General features: G+C 40.7%; 1 protein-coding gene across 6 annotated transcripts in view; it reads left to right on the top strand.

Moving 5' to 3' along the window:
- The window catches only part of CLTCL1 (clathrin heavy chain like 1), a 67,741-nt gene that overhangs the window by 3,392 nt on the left and 41,852 nt on the right, over nucleotides 1-22,497 (top strand). For all 6 annotated transcript variants that reach the window (XM_060249954.1, XM_060249959.1, XM_060249955.1 and 3 more), the window contains exons 2-9: nucleotides 8,408-8,615; nucleotides 13,090-13,358; nucleotides 15,243-15,404; nucleotides 17,576-17,689; nucleotides 18,545-18,718; nucleotides 19,419-19,616; nucleotides 20,864-21,064; nucleotides 22,099-22,251. In XM_060249954.1, the coding sequence (XP_060105937.1) occupies nucleotides 8,408-8,615; nucleotides 13,090-13,358; nucleotides 15,243-15,404; nucleotides 17,576-17,689; nucleotides 18,545-18,718; nucleotides 19,419-19,616; nucleotides 20,864-21,064; nucleotides 22,099-22,251 (1,479 nt within the window). The remainder of the gene's footprint in view (nucleotides 1-8,407; nucleotides 8,616-13,089; nucleotides 13,359-15,242; nucleotides 15,405-17,575; nucleotides 17,690-18,544; nucleotides 18,719-19,418; nucleotides 19,617-20,863; nucleotides 21,065-22,098; nucleotides 22,252-22,497) is intronic.

Raw genomic sequence — 22,497 nt, 5'->3', positions numbered from 1 at the left:
AAGAGTACTTCTGTTAGTGTGGTAAAAGAACAATGTTTGTTGAATTTTGTTTCCTCACTGCAGCACCCCAGTTCTCTGACCTCTTAATTCTAGGGGGTTATTGGGCTACAGAAAAAGTGGGAGATGGGAAAGACATATTTCATAAGCTTTGCTCTGCTAGTCATTTGCTGGATTCAGCCCACTGCTTTTAGTAAAGATTAAGTAATGGTCAGTAAATGACTTAAGTAATGGGACTTAAGTATTTAGTTTTCCACTGACCATGGAAGTTTGGCTCTCCAAGAAAATAAAATTGGAATCTAATATTCTGGTTGCTTCATTAAAAACTATACTTGCTGATATTTTATCAGTTGTCTTTGGAAGCCTAATATGAATAATAACTTAGGTCTGAGCTGCTGACACCCGCTAGATTTGATTTTGCAAATAGATCAGGAAACTGAGCTGTCTTAAGAACATATCCTTACATGTTCTTATGGCTGTTGATGCAAAATAACCTTGACATAAAGCATCTTATATGCTTAACTCCCCTATTCCTCATAAACAAATATATGTGGATCCAGGTGGGTAGCTGTGTTGCTCTGAAGCAATAGAATAAAGTTAGAGTCCAGTGGCACCTCTAAGATCAACAGAGTTTTATTCAAGGTATGAGCATGCACATTTCCCCCAAATTCACAAAAATTGTGAATCATTATCTAAATGGAACTTTTTGTTGTTGTCTTCTCTCAGTTGTGTTGAAACTGTGATATAAAAATGGCATTGCTGCTATAGAACTGACCTTTCTTCAGTTCTTTGCACATGTTTGTGGGAGCCAATAACTTAGATTTGATAGCCAGTTAAAGTTCATCTTAAAAATTCCACTAGGAAATAGTTGTCTTGCTTAAGGTTTGCTGAAATCTCTGCTAAGGAACATTTTAAAAAAACCTGGTGAAGAACCAGAGCTTGCAATGTGCTTCTTAAATGAACGTGTATGTGCATGCCTATATTACAGGCAGTAAATAAGCAGCATTAAAATTTGATTAGGTAATTAAAAATCACAGCTGAGAAATCATAGCAGCAAATAACTCTGCATGGATATGATTTCACCTGCACCAGAGTGGGGCACAGATCTCAACAGAAAGCAGCCTTGCATCAGAAATCAGCACACACACCCTCCAAAGTAGAACAAATAAGTTTACCTACCCTGACATTTATTATCCCCTCCTTTCAAGGAACTTGTTGTAATATATGTATCCTTCATATCCTATGAAGTAGGTTGGGATGCATTGGAATCTGAAACCTGATTTCCCTGGTCTAAATCCAGTGTTGTAAAGTCCACCACATGGGATTAATAAAATAAAGTATTCTACAGAACACATTAAAAAATATTGGTTGGGCTATTAAAGCAAAGGTAACGGACTATGAGCAATCCTAAACGGGTCTACTTGAGTCTATTTGGGGGGGCTTGCTCCCAGAAAAGTATTCTTAGGATTGCCCTGTCAATTTAATGGATGGAAGAAACATTTACAGGTGTTTACAGCTCTGTCACGAGAAAGACTGCAGTAATCTTTCTTCCTGACTTTCGTTGGGGATTAAACTCTCACCTTCTTTCAAGTCTGATATTAGAATACCAGTAGAATTCTGTATGTAGCTAAGGGAAGGCTTCCTCAAATGGGAAGGAGGAAGGAATGCTATTTTATAAAGTTGTTTAGTGCATTAAATAAATGGCATTTGAGTACATTTTGGGTCTTGAGGTCCTGCAAGCCTTCAGTTTCTCCATATTTTAAAAAAAGGCTTTAGATTTCTTGCTGCACCTGGCACTATCATGAACAGAGAAGATCTTGCCTCCTGTGTTTGACAGAAGAAGCAAAGATGGATCACTCCAGCTCCTCAAGTAGAAATCATGTATTCTTGGGGATATGAATTTCTTCTCTTTGGTGTAATAAATTCTGAGTAGCTCTAACTGTGGTAGATTTGTAGATAAAACAAATGAGATGCATTGATTCTTGTGAAATGGGACTTAAAATGATGGAAAAGGTACATCAGACATGGTCTTTTAAAATACTTGTGTTCATGTCAATTTATTATTGTTAAGATTTTAAAAACATTCTTCTTTGTTTTGCCTTTGTGATTCACCGAGTGAAATAGTCTCTTAAAAGTCAGAAATAGGAATATAGCATTTATTTTAATTCTATTTTTATGCCTATTACAAAGCATTTCCATCCATGGCCTCATGAGAACAGTGTGTAACTGCAGAGCCTATTGCTGTGAGAATGGAACATTGCCACAACTGAACGGAATAGAAATGTGGCAAGGCTGCAATTTCTCATCTTGCTTAGTGCTCCGGAGCACAACTTTTCATTCTCCATCATGCACTCCCCCATCGTTGATGGCTACTCATATATTCGTCTATGGATGAATGTATTCAACCTCCTCTCTCCCACATTATATGCAAAGCCTAGCTTCGCAAGTTATTCAGCAAGTTATCCATCTGATGTTTGGATAAACCAGCTTCTTTCCGCAGCACTGGAAAGATTTTTTACTGGCTGATACAGCATTTCTGAAATGTTGCATACATGTCTTCTAAATATCAGCTCCTTTTGCTTTAAGTTTGCCAGAGACTTCTGTATTTTCACTTTGGTTTTTTAATAAACATGTAGCTGTCATGTTCATGGACTGTAATAGATTCTGTTGTTGCCTTTAGATTTAGTCCAGTATGCTGTTGGACCAATGTAGGATAGCTTAAAAGAATTATTGAAGCTCTCCTCCCTTTCTCTTTCTCCACGCACTGCCTTGATTTAAAGACAGTTTGGCCTTCCAAAAATAATAGAAGCAAAGTACTGAGAACTTTCATTGTGGCTGTAATAATCCTGTCTGTTTGTATTGACAGACGTGCTTCAGTTTCCTTCCATTGTGTATTAAATGTCCATGATCCAAGAGGAAACTAGGGTATAAATATTCAAATAAATGAAAAAATGAATAACATGTAGATGATACATGCTGAAATAATAAATATTGGGAAGATTAGCACTAGTGCTGAGGAGCATTAGATGGGGTCAAGTGACAGAAAAGGAGAGAGCCCTGTGGTGCAGAATGGTAAAGCTGCAGTACTGCAGTCAAACTCTGCTCACGACCTGAGTTAGATCCCTGCGGAAGCTGAGTTCAAGTAGCTGGCTCAAGGTTGACTCAGCCTTCCATCCTTCAGAGGTCGGTAAAATGAGTACCCAGCTTGCTGGGGGGAAAGTGTAGATGACTGGGGAAGGCAGTGGCAAACCACCTTGTAAAAAGTCTGCCATGAAAATGTCGTGATGTGATGTCACCCCAGAGTTGGAAACAACTGGTGCTTGTACAGGGGTCTACCTTTATCTTTTTGATATACAAGGAAGACCTCTTCTTGAGACTCTGGGAGCTACTGCCAGTCTAGTAGACAATACTGACCTTGGTAGACCATTGGTCTGATTCAATATAGTGTACCTTCATGTGTTCAGTATAACTTTGTAAAACATACTTTTGGTAAGGGCATTTGAAATCTTTTGTCTCTCCCTACCTCCTCCATGAAAGGTAGAATACAGTAACAAGTGTTGATAAGTGGGCCTTATCTTTAACTGACTTTCCCCTTAAGAACACATTATTTATGAAAATATTTCATAAATTATTTATGATCATTATTTATGAAAATATTTATACATTCCCTTTTCCATCTAAATGACTCAAAGCAGCTTACAAAAACTCCAGCCTGCAGATAATGCACACTTTGACAAGAAAAAACACAGTGATGCAACTTCCAGTGTGAGAGCTAGCGTGGTGCAAGAGTGCAGCAATTGAGATCTGGAAAGTGTGAATCCTCGCTGTGCCATGGAAGCTAGCTGGGTGACGTTAGACCTGTCATACTGAGCCCCCTTTCTCACAGGATTGTTGAGAGGATAAAGTGGAGAAGGGGAGAGCATTGTAAAGTACTTTGGGGAGAAAAGGGGGGGGGGGGTATAAACGAAGTAAATAAAATTTCCGCTCAGAATAGTACTCTCCTTATGAAATTAACAGCAAGATGCCCAGTTTGAAAGAATGGTTGTAGATTTCTTATGAAACTAAATGGCACAGGGAGACTTGTATATCACCTTAGGAAGGTGCATTATAACATGGTGTTGCCAGTGGAAAAGAACAGTCGTGTTGTGGCCAAACAGACAGCTTGAAGAGATGGCTCAGCCAGGAAGAGACTCTGAGGGGAGAGGCAATTGTGTAACAAGTAAAAACTAGGACATAAAAACAGCACTCTAAACCAGTCAGCTTTGTTTATTATAGGTATATTTACCATATATAAAAATACACAGATCTCAGGTATATATTCAGTGAGACTCTTGGCCTGAAGGGCCATCAGCTGATTCCTAATGTTGGAGTTGCTTTGGGGTTATTATATGCCATCTTTTTAAAGGCCCTATGTGAAGTCCTGAGTTTTATTCTCAGTATAGGGGTGAGCAGAAGCTTCTTAAAATCCTGAGTCCTTGCCTCCCCGAAGACTTGTAGACCATCTTTGCAGGGGTTATGGCACAGTGAAAAATCACTGAGGTATTCGAAAGTCACACTTTCAACCTTGCTCTTATAAGTATGGAATTTGGTGCAATATAATGCTAGGCTGAATAGTGGCTGAAAAACATTCTGTCTGGAATGTGGGTGGGAAAAGTAGAATATACCAGGGCATAACCTTAAATAGGTGGGGATGAAATTAGAGAACATAACAAGAGCTGTGTTGCTTCCCCAACTCCATACAAAATTACCCTGTTAAAAAGTTGCCCTGCACCAGGGGTGGTGGTGATGGTGGTACCTGACTCCTAGGGGACTGAAATGTGTCTAATAATACGACCAGGCCTCAGATTCAGCGGGAGCTCACAGGAACACAGCTCCTGAACCTTTCTGAGAGTTCTACCTCCTCCTCCTGAGAGTTCCGCCTCCTTGTCCATTGAATAGTATGTGCAGCTGCATAACAATCCCTGGATGAGCTCCACCACCTGTTTTTCTACAAAATGACCCCTGAATACGACAAAATCAGTTATGCTTCTAATGGAAGTAAAACTGCCCTAACAATAAAAGAGATCCCAAGTAGCAAAATAACTGCCCTGTGGAGTTACTGGGGATTGAATCTCCCCCCCCCCCCCAATTCATTGTGGTATCTGGTTAAGTGGTGGAGCCAGTTTGGTGTAGTGGTTAAGTGCACGGACTCTTATCTGGGAGAACTGGGTTTGATTCCCCACTCTTCCACTTACAGCTGCTGGAATGGCCTTGTGTTAGCCATAGCTCTTGTAGGAGTTGTCCTTGAAAGAGCAGCTTATGGGAGAGCTCTCTCACCCCACCCACCTCATAGGGTGTCTGTTGTGGGGGAAGAAGATAAAGGAGATTGTAAGCCACTCTGAGACTCTGATTCAGAGAGAAGGGCAGGGTATAAATCTCCAGTTGTCTTCTTCATCATCAAGCCAGAGGTGTTGGTTGAATGAGCCACTTTAAAATTATTAGACTTGTTATAGGGAATTCAGTGGATCCAAATTGCATGTTTGTGAAGTATTTGATTCAACACATGCGATTTCTGAACCCCACTTAAAACTGCTGCATATAATGTTTGCTCAAAAGGGGTTAAGTTTTCTTGCCAGTCTTTGCAAACATACACTCAGTCCACATTTACAACATTTATTTGACCTTTTTAATTGAGCCTTAAATATAAAGTAGTAAATCAGTTATTGAAACCCAAAGGGAATGCTGAAGTGAGAAACGGCAGATCCTTGGTGATAAGTTCTTTTTTTGTTCCAGTTAGTTAGGTCTTAAATATAAAGACAAAGCACTGGGTAGTGACTTGTTTTCCTCAACCTTCTACAAGAAATATCTATGCCTCAGGATGGACAGTGGCACCACTGAAGGCAATTTCTGCCCATGTTTTAAAACTTTTATTGTAATTATGGAGTGTGGTTAAAAGAATAGGGGAATGTGTCCTGTATCCCCGCTCACCTGTTGCACACTAATAAGGTGCTTGCTCCTGGCACTTTTTCTTTTCAGAACATTTACAGAAGGGACAGAACAGCATGATGGGGTCATTTCCCATTGACAGAGTGACAGTATGATTCATATAGAAATGCATGTAGGTTGTCAACAAAAATGGCTAGCACAGATGATTAAAATTCACAAGGCAGGCAGGAGCAATAAAATAAGTTAACAGTTTAAGTCAATAGATCTTTAACCATTAAACAGTTAGCTAGGCAGGAAATAGCAATTAGGATGGCAACTACCAAAATACTTGATTAAACAAGTGGATTTTGGATCCTCTGCTATTATTTGGATAGTGCAGTGGGAAGTCTTGTGAAAGCAGGCCTTTGATTTGATAACCTACAAATAATTCTGGTGTTTGACTTAAACCCATTATATTTGAACACAAGCATATTTAAGTGCCAGAAGTTAGAACTGGTTTGAATAAGAGTGAACTGTTCTTGTTGGTTTGAATATTTGTCTGCTCCTTAGCTCTTCACCATCTGGCAGATGCAATTCTCAATGCCTAATTGAACTGACCTCTTGTTTGCTTTGATTTCAGATACTTCAGGCATTTCTGATTGCTCCTGTACAAGTTATGTTATGTCTGAAATCTATAGTGTTGAACTCTTCCTGTTCTTGGTTGACCTAATACTATTTTTTGCTCTACAAGGCAAATAGGGAGTGCACAGGTCATGGCAGAAGTGCAAAATTGCTAGATGAGATTCTTGCAGTGTACAACAACTTGTACACTTTGCTCTGTGAGGTGTTCATGAATTGGGTGGGACTGTAGGGCTAAGGAGGATTTGGGATCTTAGTTTCACTAGTAGAAATAGAGTTTTGATATACTTTTGTGTATGAGAACCACAGCTTGAATATTACTGAGAATCCAGGCAGATATATGACAGCCTACTTGGAATGTACTTTGATTAAATAATCAGATGCTGTCATGGACATCCATGGCAGGTGTGGAATCAAATAACAATGTAGTGAATGTATGTGATGAATGCTTAATATTTACTTTGTGGAACATTCACTAGCGAGATGTTGACCAGGTTTTACTGATGCAGGAGCTGGTGCAGCAATCTGTTGCATGTGCGTGGCCCCTTGATCTGCCTAAATGTGCTCTTGGCTCTTTGTTGCTGAAAGGGGTCAGATTCAGCTTTCAAGCATAATAATTTGATCAGCTGGGCTGGTTATTGTATTTTCAGTGGGATGCTTCCTCTTTTGTTTTTGCTTTGTAGAAGGCTACCCTACTACCTAACAACTAGCACAGTTTGAAATGCTGAACAGGAATGCAGATATAACACATGGTGATTACAAGCAAGGCCTTAAGGTCCTTGACTGGTGTCATTCTCTCCCCCTCTCTCTTTCCCAGTTTTAAACATCCAGCCTGGTAAAGAGTTCTGAATAAATTGTACTTTGTTCTTTGTTGTTTTAGTTGGTTCCAATAAAACATATAATGCAGCTTTCTTTTTTAGAACAGTAAAATTTGTAGAATCTCTAAAACCACAAGAAAACCCTTTTTGGGAGGTCACATATTGGGGCAGGGAGTGAAATATATGCAATACTATTTTAGCAAGTTTATTTTACTATTTCAGCAAGCTTTGGGTTAATTTTATGCGTTAGGGCCATTTGGTTTTAAAATTTATTGCACTGGAGAAGTTAGTATATGCTATAGCATATGAATGCATGCAGGTAGTCAGATTTATACAACAAATGTATACTTCAGAATACTGGGTGTCTGCATTATGTATAAGAACTAGTATTATCTAATACTGTATGTTGTCTTACTCAAAATGTGTGATGTGAAGATTTACTAAGAGTTAAACCTAGTCTTTCAAAAATTTAATTAATTGCAAAACAGAATATGTCATATGAATTTTTCACTGTTCCCCAGAACTTCCACTTGTTCCTCTGTAATAATTGAAAAACCCTCTTAAAGTAAAGGGTTATTCCCTGAATTTTTCTAGCTTTTCTTCAGGGCTTCATATCTCTAGACCTAAATGGAGTTTTCAACCCACAGAACAAGACTTATATCCCTTCCAGTGTGTTCACGGTCTGTTTTGTAGACTTCTGCTATATAGCAATTGTTTTAGTTCTTCTGGTCTTGTAAACTGAAGCTGTCTGAGATTTTATATGTAAATAGAAAATATATAAATATGGCTAGTGACTGTTCTTAAAATAGTGAGCAAGCAGCTTGTGTTAGCAGTATGGCTGCTGGGCAGCGGCATAATATCTGAGGTGCTATGTATGCTTTCTATCTTGGTTATTGTAGAAAGTGCCCCATTTCCCAGGAATAGTTTTGGCTTGTTCTGCCCAACAAAATGCTGTAAAGGTTTTATTTTGGATACTTAGGATGTGCTATCTTCTGTGGGCAAGATAACCTAAATAACATTCAAATATTAACTAGTTATCTTCTGTTCAGCTCCAAAATCTTGGAATTAATCCAGCAAACATTGGATTCAGTACCTTAACAATGGAATCTGACAAATTCATATGCATCCGTGAAAAAGTTGGAGAGCAAGCACAGGTTGTGATCATAGACATGAGTGATCCGACAACTCCCATCAGGCGTCCAATCTCTGCAGAAAGTGCCATCATGAATCCAGCGTCAAAAGTAATTGCTCTAAAAGGTAAGTTAAGTTTGTTCTATTGGTATTTTTACATGAGATGAAAAGCGAACTGCAGAAAAGGCAGTACAATTGTAATGTATTTGTGCTGCAAACTTAACTGATACCCGACAGACAAAACACAATTGGCATAGAATTGGAGTGTTAGGAATAGTGTTCGTTATTTTACTAAAAGGAAAGCTGGCTTGTCAAATCCTGTGTTAAGCAAGCTTCCAAAGTAAAGTGTTGAAAAGTAGTGTTCAGATGGTGCAGATTACTTTAAAGTAGCTGGGCTAGCTCCAAATGATTTTTCCAACTCAGAAAGCACATACTGCTGTTATAGGGCAGTATTTTTCCAACTCAGAAGCACATACTGCTGTTATAGGGCAGTATTTGTCAACAATCACATCTGACATTTAAATCTGTTTTGTATTTCAAAATACAGATTACACCTTGTAAATACAAGTTGCAAAACAAAGTTTAGATTCAGCTGCAAGTTTTGGACAAAGAAAAACTGAAATGTAGTTTCTGTTGCAGCTTGTCTTCAAGATTCTGGGACTGTGGTCTTTTAGATGCTCTCTGAGCATCAGCTTAAAATGTCCCTGTCCAAGCAGATATAGTGTCTCTATAGTGTCTAGTATTAAAATGGTGTCACTGTTACTGACCATGTACTTTCCTTCCTGCATTCTTGTCTTAAAACAGATGGTGAGTTAACTTGTCCTGACACATTTCATGTTTAATAGTATGGAATGGTCTAATCTCATAAAAAGTACTGAATTTTGCAAAAAGCACTGAATTTTGCAAAAAGCAATCTGGCATTTCATTATAGAGTTAATTGGGATCTAAGTGCTATGATTGTTTTACGTTTGGAGAACAAAGCAACTTTTTCTCCACTGTTTGACTTGGTGGGTATAACTGTACTAAGAGATGGCCATGAGCAGTCCATCATAGTACAGTTAGTTAATCGACAAAATCAGGTTGCAATACTTTTATGAGAGACCGCTGCTAGCATGGTGTCTTGTGTGCTGGTCACTGATTTGATCCTAAATGTGGTACTTTGTCCCCAAAGTCTATGACAATACTTTCAGGGGTCCACGATGCTATTGCTTAACTTTTTTATTGGGAGTGTACTGTCTTGAGTATATGCTCAAGCTTGCTAAAAACATATGGGAGGTAGTAGACTACTTTGATCAGCTCTGTGTACACAGCAGGTAGTGAATAACACTAATGGTAATTTTGATCCAAGACTTAGTCTGTGTATGCTGTTAGAAGTCTACTAAGCACTGTCTTGGACCCCTATGAGTCAAGCTATTGGCCAAGAAACAATTATGTCAAGGGCTACAACTAAACTCTCACTAAAATCTAACACTATTTTGCTGCTATGCAGTGCTCATGCTAACTACAGAGATGCAAATAATACAGAATGGCAACATGAGAGGGGAAGCCACTAATCAGTAAGAATTGCTGTAGCATTACAATATACTTTTCTACTTGACACTTAAGAAGATGAGAAGGGCCTGACAGAGTACCTCTTAATGCATTTATCCAGTGGTGGTAACAACTATCCTGCACAAAAATCTAGCTTTCCAGCAGCTATGTAGTGTGTTTCTTTGACACTTTACTGTATTCTAAGCTTTTCTGTGGTGGACTGTGGGGATGATAGATAAATCCTTCTGCGTATTGTGATTTCCCTGAAAACTTAGTGTGGTTCATTTGATAAATGAACCTGCAATACTAGTCCCTGAGAAACAAAGTGCTTCTCTAAGTTATGTGTATGCATACAGATTGCATTTCTGGATTGCATGCGGCATTCCCACAGTGATCAAAGCATTATTGTCCTTGTATCTATGTATCTTGTTCTTTGTTCTGTATCACTTCCAGTAATCTTTGTTAAACAGAATGGTGAATGCAGCACACTCTGGGAGACATTTCCATATGCATAGCATGGGAATGCCAAAATGCAATTTCATGTTGTACTCTTGCACAAATGTAAAATGTTCAAAGCTTCTCCCCAGAATTTGACAAACTATTCAGGCCTGCATTTTTTTAAAAAAGGCATCTGAATATAGAACAGATTGCTGTCTCTTAAGAGAGATAATTTGGTTGTGTAATTCTTGTTGCTTTGTATGAATCCTCTATTGTGGGTAAGTTTTCTTCTGTGGGAATGACAATATATGACCTAATCTGCAGTAAGAGATGTTACTGGTGAGACTGGGATAAAGCTGTTGCATGTTGCTCTTTTCCAAAATTGTTAGAGCTTTCTAGGCAGACATTAGTCTGTTTGTTAGAGCTGCTGTGCTCTTGGTGTGTCCCCTCCCAGTAATAAAACTCTGTACTAAGAAATCAGTTTGAGAGGTTACAAAATAGGATGACATCATCTGACATAGCAATAAAACATGTTCAAGGCTTTAATATATCAACATCATGGAAATTTTAGCCTCCTTCTTGGCATTGTTGCAATAGCAAGGCCTCAACATCATTATTCATACCCATCCATCTTCAAAGATTTACTTTTCCTAGTGGGATTGGAGCTTGCCTCTGTAGAATGGGATACCCTACTAATGTGATATGATACTGTTGTTCCAAAAGAAATAAAATCCCAAAGCCCCTGTTAGGGGCTTGAAGCTGACTCTCAACACAGAGGTAAAACTTGGAGGATGAGAGAGCTAGCTGGACAGGGAGGCACCGAACATAGAAAGGGCACATTTAGCTGCAAAGGAAGATCAAGGGCTTTGATATGAGGTGAACACTGGGAAATGGAAGCACTTTGAAAAATCAGGCTTCCTTGATCTTTCCCTCTTGGTAGCTGTGGCTTGGTTCTTGGTATTTTCGTTGTTGCTTATTCATTTCTCCTTTTGCTCCTTTCTGGATCCAGGCCACTTTTGCTTCTAGAGAAAAGAATGACTAATTTGTTCTTCTTACAGATGAGGGATAGTTCAGTTGGGTTAGCAGGGTTTACTTCCTTTTTAGAACAAAAACTGCAATTCAGAATGGACCAGTAAAAAGTAGCAGCAGTGTACTCGCTTCACTTTGCTTTTGACTACAGACATTTCTAAGACAATTATTCTGTATTATTCTGAGGGCTCAGTCAGATAAGTTTTTTTTTCTCTTTTGGGGCAGAAAATGCCTCTTACTCAGCCTCACTCTGGTCTAAAAGCCCTGAGAATCATGCAGTTAAATACTTTACAGTTCCAAGGTTTTGGAGCACCCAGAAGGATTCGAGAGCCTGCAGATGGCGGTCTTCTAAAATAACTTTGAAAAAATCACCTCTCAATGTAGTATGCAAAACTAGATGTTTGCAGATTATGAAGAGAATCTAATAGTTGTCACAATAATGTTGAGCTGGCCTTTTGGTCAAAGTGTTCAGTTTAAGATCATAACAGTCTGGGTTTTTGCATGATGATGCAAATGAATTATTTGAACTTTGCCAGTTCCTAGGAAAAGAATACCAGTGGCATGATTGTATATTTGCTGTATGAGAAAAATGGGGGTGAAAAACACACTGGTTATAGTAATAGAACAAAGGCAGATGAGACAGTAGATTGTTCTAGAAATAGCCTGTTTAGAACCTGCCTTTTAAGTTTGTAGAGAGAATATCCAAGAATAACTTGAATTTTAAGAAACTTGAAGTGGAAGCTTATCAGTAGTAAGTGTTGAACTTTGCTTTGTCCCAAAATCTGCCTGGTGTCTTGGACTAGGGCCTTCTTTGATCTACCGAGCAGAAATACCTAGCCTCAGCCATTCCAAGTCATGCTTCCTACTAATACTTAACACTCTCCCAGCTAATGCTTAACACCCTTTTCTCTAGACAACTCCATCTCTTCCTCTGTAATTCCATGACCCTAGAATATCCCTGGCCCTGGAAATTATGCATAAGCATCACCAGATAGAAACATTCTAACCATTTGTTCTTCCATTTTGAGAATTTCTGATACTAAATCTCATGAGGTCTTGCCATCAACTGACACTTCACATATTGGTGACAAGAGTTTCAAATCCATTGAATATAGCTGTGGATTAACATCTTCTGTGACCATCAAACTTTGGCAGTCTACACTGCCATACTCTACTCCCTGCTGCTTTAAATGTGGCTGGAACTACACATTCAGTAGAATGAGATGGTAGAATCCTGAGGCTGTCGAGTGGTCTAAAGAGAATGAATTTTGCAGATGGGGGTGTCAGATTTGAAAACATTCAAGCTTTTCTCTGTGATAGTTTTCTTTTACAGAGAGCTGTTTGCATATATGTGAGCTTTTCTGGTGGGATAACATTAACTGTGTGACAGTACTCTTCACTCTACCACCACATTAGGGTTCTGCTACCTCTTTACACTGCATGTGTAGTACAGGCTCCTGACTAACTATACTCCTAGAAAACAATTCTAAAAAATTGCCTTTGTTGTAGCTCTTTTAACACAAAATGTAAGCTGTGGGAGTAGCTGCTGCATAACATTCTGGAGTTCTGTGATTTCTCCTTGTTTTTGTATCTTGTATACTAGCAGGGAAAACACTTCAGATCTTTAACATTGAGATGAAAAGTAAAATGAAAGCTCACACAATGGCAGAGGAAGTGATCTTCTGGAAGTGGATATCTGTGAATACCGTTGCCTTAGTGACAGAGACTGCAGTCTATCACTGGAGCATGGAGGGAGAATCGCTCCCTCAAAAGATGTTCGACAGACATGCCAGTCTTGCAGGCTGCCAAATAATCAACTACAGAACAGATGAAAATCAGAAGTGGTTACTCCTAATAGGAATCTCTGCCCAGGTAAGAAATGAGATCCAGTGTGGTAAGAATGTTGAACTGGGATCTGGGAGATCAGGTACAACTCCCCACTCTGTGATGGAAGTTTGCTGGATGACTGTGGGCCGCACACACTTTCAGCTTCTTACTGTACAGGGTTGTTAGGATCTAGATGTGTCCCCTTGCCCAGCTGGTGCAGAGTTTTGGGCTGGGATGCCATCAGTACACTGATGACACCCAGCTTTATCTGTTCGTGGGCAGCCAGCCAGATCCCATCTCAGCAAATCTGATTGAGCAAATCTGACTGTGGGATGGTTGAAACAGAGTTGTCTGAGGCTGAATCCTTCCAAGATGGGGGTTCTGTGATTGGGATGGGAAGACTCCGATGTGGGATGCCAACTTCTGGCTCTTGAAGGTGTGCCCTTGAGACTGGCACCACCTGTTAAGAGCCTGGGGGGGTGTGATTCTGGATGTCTCCTTAACAGTGGAGGCTCAGGTCACCAGTGTTGTCAGACGGGCATTGTTCCAATTGCGCCAGGTCAGGCAACTGGCTCCCTACCTATCTCACCCCGATCTAGCCAAAGTAATCCATGTAACAGTCACCTCCAGATTGGATTACTGTAACTTGCTCTATGTGGGCCTATCCTGGAAGCTCCCAACTCCTAGGTACAGAATGCAGCTGTGAAAGTCCTTACAGGAACACCACATGCAGCACATATCCATCCTTTGCTATGTGAACTGCACTCGTTGCCAATGGAGTACTGAATCAGGTTCAAGGTCTTGGTGTCGACCTTTAAGAAGAGATCAGATTTATACCCCACCCTTCACTCAGTGGCTTACAATCTCCTTTCCCTTCATCTTCCCAGAGCAGGCACCGTGCAAGGTAGATGGGGCTGAGAGAGCTCTTGAGAGAATTGCTCTTGAGATAACTATGACCAACCCCAAGGTCACCAAGCAGCTGCAAATGGAGGAGTGGGGAATCAAGCCTGGTTCTCCCAGATTAGAGTCCACAGTCCTAACCACTACACCAAACTGGCTTTTAATGGTCAGGGACCTACATATCTCTAGGACCACTTTTCTTGGTATACACCCAGGAGAGCATTGTGCTCAATAGGATCAACATTTGTTGGTGGTTCCTGGCCTGAGAGATGTCTGGTTGTTCTCAGCCAGAGCCAGGGCACTTTCTACTCTGGCTCCAACCTGTTGGAACTCTCTCTTGAACCATAACTGTGGCCTGCGGGACCTGATGCAGTTCTGTAGGGCCTGTAAGGCAGATTTATTCCACCAAGCATATGGTTGAGGACAGTAACGGTTTCATCATCATCGTTCTGGCACCCCCCCCCCCCCACACACACTTCCTTTTGAGACAGTGGTGCTATTAGAACTTTTAGTACCATCTTTAGATTATTTACTGTGTTGATCTGCTTTTTTATCGGTTTATTTATGATGAGTTCTAATGATGTATTTATGCATTATGTTGTAAACTGCCCTGTTTTTTGGGAGAGGGCGGCTCTAAACAGAATTTAATAAATAATAAAATTGTGAAGCGATCGATGGAAGATGCTTTGGGTCCCTGTTGGAGAGAAAGGCAGAGTATAACTAAAGAAAATGCTGTAGAATAAATGTGACTGGGGTTGGGGGAGGAGTTGCCAGCTTCATTCTTTCCCTGTAAGATGAAACAAATGTTTCCTAGTCATGGCTGGGAGGTGGAATTGTAGATTACGTAACATATAAGCCATATATTCTGCTTTCTAACTAATTCAGATAGGCAAGGATGTATGGCATGGATCTGAATCTGTTCTGTTGAGTTAATAACAGGAGTCCCTTGGAAGGGCAAGGGTTTCTGAATCTCCTGACACTAGTAAAGCTCTTGTCCGCTTAATGTTATCTTGCCCTTGTTTTCATTAGCAAAATCGTGTGGTTGGTGCTATGCAGCTGTATTCAGTGGACAGAAAAGTTTCCCAACCTATAGAGGGTCATGCAGCAGCATTCGCAGAGTTCAAAATAGAAGGAAATGCCAAGCCATCCACTCTCTTCTGTTTTGCTGTGCGAAGCCCTGCAGGAGGCAAGGTAAAAATCATAATTCTGCCTTTTTTCCCCCCTCCTTCAATGATGCTAACAGTTGGTTTTATTCTGATACTTGAGACTGTTAACAAATGAGAGAGAGTTCTTAAACTTCGCAGCAATACTATGTGTTTGCATTACTGTAGCTAAACACTGCAGGCCCTTTGGAAAGAGCCATAAAAGCTCTGTGTCAGGATTTGAGATGAAACTCCTAGTGATGAGATGGAACTCCTAGTGATGCTTTTAAGATGTGACAGTGGATGCTGAAGAGACTTTGACTTGGATGATCACTACTTCCGTCAACTTGAGATAGCTTAACTTGACGTATATTTCAAGTTCAGAATGTTGTATACAGTATGTCACAGAAGTGAGTACACCCCCTCACATTTTGGAAATATTTAAGTATATCTTTTCATGTGACGACACTGAAGAAATGACACTTGGTTACAATGTAAAGTAGTGAGTCTACAGCTTGTATAACAGTGTAAATGTGCTGTCCCCTCAAAATTACGCAACACACAGCCATTAATGTCTAAACTGCTGTTAACAAAAGTGAGTACACCCCTAAGTGATAATGTCCAAATGGGGCCCAAAGTTTCAATATTTTGTGTGGCCACCATTATTTTCCAGCACTGCCTTAACCCTCTTGGGCATAGAGTTCACCAGAGCTTCACAGGTTGCCACTGGAGTCCTCTTCCACTCCTCCATGACAATGTCATGTAGCTGGTGGATGTTAGAGACCTTGCGCACCTCCACCTTCCGTTTCAGGATGCTCCACAGATGCTCAATAGGGTTTAGGTCTGGAGACATGCTTGGCCAGTCCATCACCTTTACCCTCAGCTTCTTTAGCAAGGCAGTGGTCATTTTGGAGATGTGTTTGGGGTCATTATCACGTTGGAATACTGCTCTGCGGCCCGATCTCTGAAGGGAGGGGATCATGCTCTGCTTCAGTATGTCACAGTACATGTTGGCATTCATGGTTCCTTCAATGAACTGTAGCTCCCCAGTGCTGGCAGCACTCATGCAGCCCCAGACCATGACATTCCCACCACCATGCTTGACTGTAGGCAAGGCACACTTGTCTTTGTACTCCTCACCTGGTTGCTGCCACACACACTTGACACCACTTGAACCAAATAAGTTTATCTTGGTCTCATTGGACCACAGGACATGGTTCCAGAAATCCATGTCCTTATTCTGCTTGTCTGCAGCAAACCATTTGCGGGATTTCTTGTGCATCATCTTTAGAAGAGGCTTCCTTCTGGGATGACAGCCCTGCAGACCAATTTGATGCAGCGTGTGGCGTATGGTCTGAGCACTGACAGGCTGACCCCCCACCCCTTCAACCTCTGTAGCAATGCTGGCAGCACTCATATGTCTATTTCCCAAAGCCAACCTCTGGATATGACGCTGAGCATGGGCACTTAGCTTCTTTGGTCGACCATGGTGAGGCCTGTTCTGAGTGGAACCTGTCCTGTTAAACCGCTGTATGGTCTTGGCCACCATACTGCAGCTCAGTTTCAGGGTCTTGGCAATCTTCTTATAGCCTAGGCCATCCTTATGTAGAGCAACAATTCGTTTTTTCAGATCCTCAGAGAGTTCATTGCCATGAGGTGCCATGTGGAACTTCCAGTGACCAGTATGAGGGAGAGCAATAACCTGCTCCCCCTTCACACCCGATACCTTGTACCACTAACAAGTCACATGACCCCAGGGAGGGAAAACGGCTACTTGGGCCCCATTTGGACATTATCACTTAGGGGTGTACTCACTTTTGTTGCCAGCAGTTTAGACATTAATAGCTGTGTGTTGCGTAATTTTGAGGGGACAGCACATTTACACTGTTATACAAGCTGTAGACTCACTACTTTACATTGTAGCCAAGTGTCATTTCTTCAGTGTCGTCACATGAAAAGATATACTTAAATATTTACAAATTGTGAGGGGGTGTACTCACTTCTGTGACATACTGTATAACTGATTTTGAAATATACAACATTCTGAAACAGGCTATAAAATAACTCTAAACTTTTAAACAAGGAATCTAAGCCCTTCTCTTAGGGAAAATCCAAGAGATATGGGAATCATTTTATCTTGAATGCAGAAGCTAGAAGTGTGAAGCAGAATGATATGGCAGCATGCACAGTTGATCTTAAAACTAATTCTTGTCTTTACAGCTGCATATAATTGAAGTAGGCCAACCTGCTACTGGAAACCAGCCCTTTGTCAAGAAAGCTGTTGATGTATTTTTCCCTCCTGAAGCTCAAACAGACTTCCCAGTAGCAATGCAGGTAATGAGTGTGGCGCTTCCATTAGTTGTCCAACTGGTGGGGATTGCAATTGAAATAGCACAAAATTGGTTCTTCCAGTCTGAATTTGAATAGTTGTACAGGATCCTCAAAGAATATGATGACATGAGAACTGTACACACTAATGAGGCTGGTACAGTCATTGCTAGTGAGTGCACTTCTGGGGGGATGGAAGGGGAGAGGCCAAACTACGTTTGGAAAAGTGGGTTCTAGCCTAGTGTGCCAGTCCTCAAATTTTAAGGACAAGGTAGCCTCAGCTGGTTCAGAAGGCATGTGAAGTTATTATACATGTTAAGTGCTATCGTGAATGTGTTCTTGCCGTTTGCTGTGCAAAGTGAAAATGCATTGAGATCTAACTGAGAGTGGTACTTCTGTAGCTGTCGGTTTTTGACAAAATAAGCATCTCTCATAGGATAAGCTGGAGTAGACCTAGAATCAACACATCCTCCTAGCTGTTGCATATGTATGCACCATGATGAAACTTGGCTTCTGTAATGTTAGAAGAGTATCTTTGTAGATGACTGGGGAAGGCAATGGCAAACCACCCCATAAAAAGGTCTGCCATGAAAACGACGTCATCCCAGAGTCATGATGCGATGTCACCCTGGAGTCAGAAATAACTGGCATTTGCACAGGGGACTGACTACCTTTACCTTTTTAGCTGAGCCATAAGTTTTTTAAAATGAAGCTTTGTTTTTGGTGGAGGGCAGCTGGATTCTGCATCTGCTCTTCTAACCATAAAAAAGATTCTGTATGCTAGTAGTGACCCCTAACTAAGTTAGAAAATGGTTTAGCTTTTTCAGTGTAACAGGTGGAATTCTTCTTTCGTTTTGGTAGATCGGAACAAAGCACGGTGTAATCTATCTAATTACAAAATATGGCTACATTCATATGTACGACTTGGAATCTGGTGTATGCATCTACATGAACCGTATTAGTGCAGACACAATCTTTGTAACTGCACCTCATGAGCCTACCTCAGGAATTATTGGTGTGAACAAAAAAGGACAGGTAAGGCTGACTACAGTGGATATCTTTAAGCAATAAGTTACTGTTGCCTACAAAAGAATTTTACTCTGGATCTACCCCTTCAACTGAATCAAATTATTTGTTCAGATCTTGGTTCTGGATATCTTTAAGTCACTGTACTTGGGTTCTGGAGTAACTTCTGTGGGTTTCTGTTTCTGCTGGATCAAAATGGCACAAATTCATGAGGGTAGTGTACTGAAGCAAATTCTCAAAACATACATACTTCAGACTAATCAGATCATTGCCTGGCATTGCAGATACCTGCTCACACAAATGGAGACTGCTCTTTCACTTGTACAGCTATTCTTACTCCCCCTCTAGCTACATAGTAAGTATAGTTCTTGCAGCCTAGTCTTTAATTCTTCCTGCTGCATAAGTATATATGTTGGGCCTAAAACTCTTCCAGCAAAAGTTCTAAAGATGATGCTGACAATCAAACAAATGTTGGGAAGTTAATGCTGGAGCTCTTGCTTCATCCAAGCAGTACAAAAATACTGGCCCGTGTTCTAGCTAGTGTTTGTGTAGTGGTGGTCTCATGTTACAATCTAATATCCTTTGTAGTTTCTTAAAATGAAATTACTCTTAACAAGTGGTTTTAAATCTTGTGCTATACAGTGGGTACATAAATAGCACCGCAAGCCGGACCATGTTCTAGTTTTGATTTTTTTCACCCCTCTTATAGGTACTTTCTGTTTGTGTTGAAGAGGACAACATTGTGAACTATGCCACCAATGTTCTCCAGAACCCAGACTTGGGTTTGCGGATGGCCATTCGAAGTAACTTGGCTGGAGCAGAAGAACTCTTCGCTAGAAAATTCAATACTCTTTTTGCACAGGGAAACTATGCAGAAGCAGCCAAAGTGGCAGCATCTGCACCAAAGGTGAGCATGGGTTAGGTGGCATATAACCTTGGCTGAACTAGCAGCCCTAAATAGTACTGCAACACTAATTATGAGGGTGTTAAGGATAGATGCAGGTGAAGCTTTGGTAATTTCCCTGTTCAGTTACCAAATATGTCTTGATGTGAACTTGGGAATCAGTGGTATGTCTCTCTGCGTAGCTACTCATTTGGACAGCATTCTCTCCCCCCATCCCCCAAAATCAGATTGCAGCTCTGCAGTTAGCTCCTGCTTGCCATGTTCTACATCCCAGTCCTGGAAGCTAACAGTTACTCTTGGCTTTGGACATGGTTGCTGTGATCCGTTTCACTCATCTAGAGGATGGCTGCAGTTCTCTTCACTGACTGTTTGGTTAATAATAATTAATTACCATATGTCAGTGTGTGTAGAATAGGCAGGGGATCCTAAGATTGTCTGGCAGCCAAAAGTTCTAGCTCTTTTAGCGTTATCACTAGGTAGAGAGCAAGACTTTTTTTTTAAAAGAGATATTTTGGAGGTGGTTTTGCTATTGCCTCCCTCTGTGTCATAACCCTGATATTCCTTGAAGGTTGCTGCCAAGGCTGACCCTGCATAGTTTTGGAGGTCTGATGAGATCTGGCTAGCCTGGACTATCCAGGTCAGGGCGAGTGCTTCATTTGTTTATAGGTACTGGTTAGAATAAGTTTTAGGATTAATGTAGAAATAAGTAAGGCTATGGCCTTTTGCTACACTTATTTATGTGATATAGTTGGTCTGTGTCTAGGCAATAGACCTGGACATAGAACATACACTTCCATGGTATTCAAACAAAAGAGAAGTGTAAGATACAAGCCAGTCCTTTCATATGTACAAGGATTCTGCTGGTCATTCTGTGGGTTAAGAATGTTACAAAGTTCTCTTCAGAATTGATCCAGAGCTGGTCTTCTGTAACACGACTGCCTAATTGTGTTCTCTGCCTGGTGAGCGTTGACTGTCACATAGAGACTGGAGTATTGAGGAGCTAAGTGATGGCTAGCCTGTATTCCAACCATGCTCCTTGCAGGCAACCCTGAGCAAATAGCTCCTGTTGAATTATTCCCAAGTAAATGTGCTTAGGAATGCAATCTTACTGTTTGTCCAGCAAAGCCCAACGTGAGTAATTTGGGGCCAACTTTGTTGTAAATTCAGAAATGACAAGCTGGGGGAGAGTGGTTTTCCTTAGAACTGTCCTTGCAGCAGACTCTCCCAAATGTCTTTCTTTCAATATTCAGGGAATCTTGCGGACAAGCGATACCATCAGGAAGTTTCAGAGCGTGCCAGCTCAACCTGGGCAAGCTTCTCCTTTGCTACAGTACTTTGGAATCCTTCTTGATCAAGGACAGCTTAACAAATTTGAGTCTCTGGAACTCTGCCGTCCCGTTCTTCAGCAAGGCCGCAAACAACTTATAGAGAAATGGCTAAAGGAAGATAAGGTAGGCAGATAGCTCTTTAACATATGTTTTCACCTTGGCTTACTTATACCAGGACAGTTTCATTTGTCCTTGCTGTCTGTGCAGGTCTTTCCATTCAGGCAAAAGGATCAATGGTTATCATTTTCATTAGAAATACATTGCTGATGTTCTCTCCTACCCCTGTCAGGAGGTCTGCCAACTTTATAAAGTTTAGCTGTATTTCTCTAATGCATACGTATTATTTATACCCTGTTTTTCCATCATCATCAGGGCCACAAACGCAATTAGCAGATGAAAAAATACATGATAAAACACTTCTTAAAACCAAACAAACTCATCACTAAAATGAAAACATCACTCTAGCTGTAGCCAAATTCTTTTCAGTTGTTGTGGCTCATCATACAGCTGTTTAGAACCCCTAGATTGGTGGAACAGTAATTTTATCATAATCATCATTAAAAACAAGGAAAAACGCACGTACAAAAATGCAACTAAAACATAGGGTAGGAAGGAATTATCACTGAGGAAACACTCAGATGAAATTAAGTCTCCACCTGCTGGTGGTAGACAGCAACAGGATGGTGCAGATGTGTCTTTCTGGGGGTTAGAGATCCAGAGTTCTGATACCACAGCTGGGAAGGCCCTCTTCTGGGTTGTCACCTGCCTGTACAAGATGAAGAGCTACTGGCTCAGAAGGTGGGGGCATCTGAAGCAGGGCCTTGGAAGGGGGATTACAGAGGTCAGGCAAGCTTGTGGGAATACACTGAAGCCAGCAGACTTTTCTAGCTGAAACTATCTTCTGGCAAGATTTTCAGTTATATTCTTCCATTTTTATCATTACATATTTGTTCAGCTGAGCAAGCTCAATCACTGAAATGCAAATGGGCCTAATGCATCACTTTAGACAGCAATAGGCAATTGCAGCTATTTGCCATAGTGGGGAGAGGAGGAAATCAGCACCTCCAGGGGTTGATGCAGTAAGTGTGCAAAATGTGGTCTCAGACCACAAAGTATGATTTTCCATCTTTGACTCTGAAATGCTATTTCTGTTTCAGCTGGAATGCTCAGAGGAGCTTGGAGACCTAGTCAAGACAGCTGACCCAACTCTTGCCCTTAGTGTTTATCTCCGTGCGAATGTACCAAACAAAGTAATCCAGTGTTTTGCAGAGACTGGTCAATTCCAGAAAATTGTTCTTTATGCCAAAAAGGTAAGTATAGTATCTCCCTGTCCGTGGTATGTGATTGTGGAACCTAAAATTTAATTTACAATCATAAAATTTTTGAACACATACCTGAGCCCACTTGGGCTCTGAAAAATAAATTTTAAAAAATTTAGGTTTATCTTACCCAGAGATAAGGAAAGGCCTTGGAACATTCCTGTATAGTGTAATATGCTGCAATCTCCTTGTTCTACCTTAATTGCTTAGCTATCTGGTGATTTTTAGAATGTTACT

This window comes from Heteronotia binoei, chromosome 11 (genome assembly GCF_032191835.1).
Source record: "Heteronotia binoei isolate CCM8104 ecotype False Entrance Well chromosome 11, APGP_CSIRO_Hbin_v1, whole genome shotgun sequence".
Classification (NCBI taxonomy): Eukaryota; Metazoa; Chordata; class Lepidosauria; order Squamata; family Gekkonidae; genus Heteronotia; species Heteronotia binoei.
Note: the sequence above shows the minus strand (reverse complement) of the source record. Positions and strands in the feature narration are given on the sequence as shown.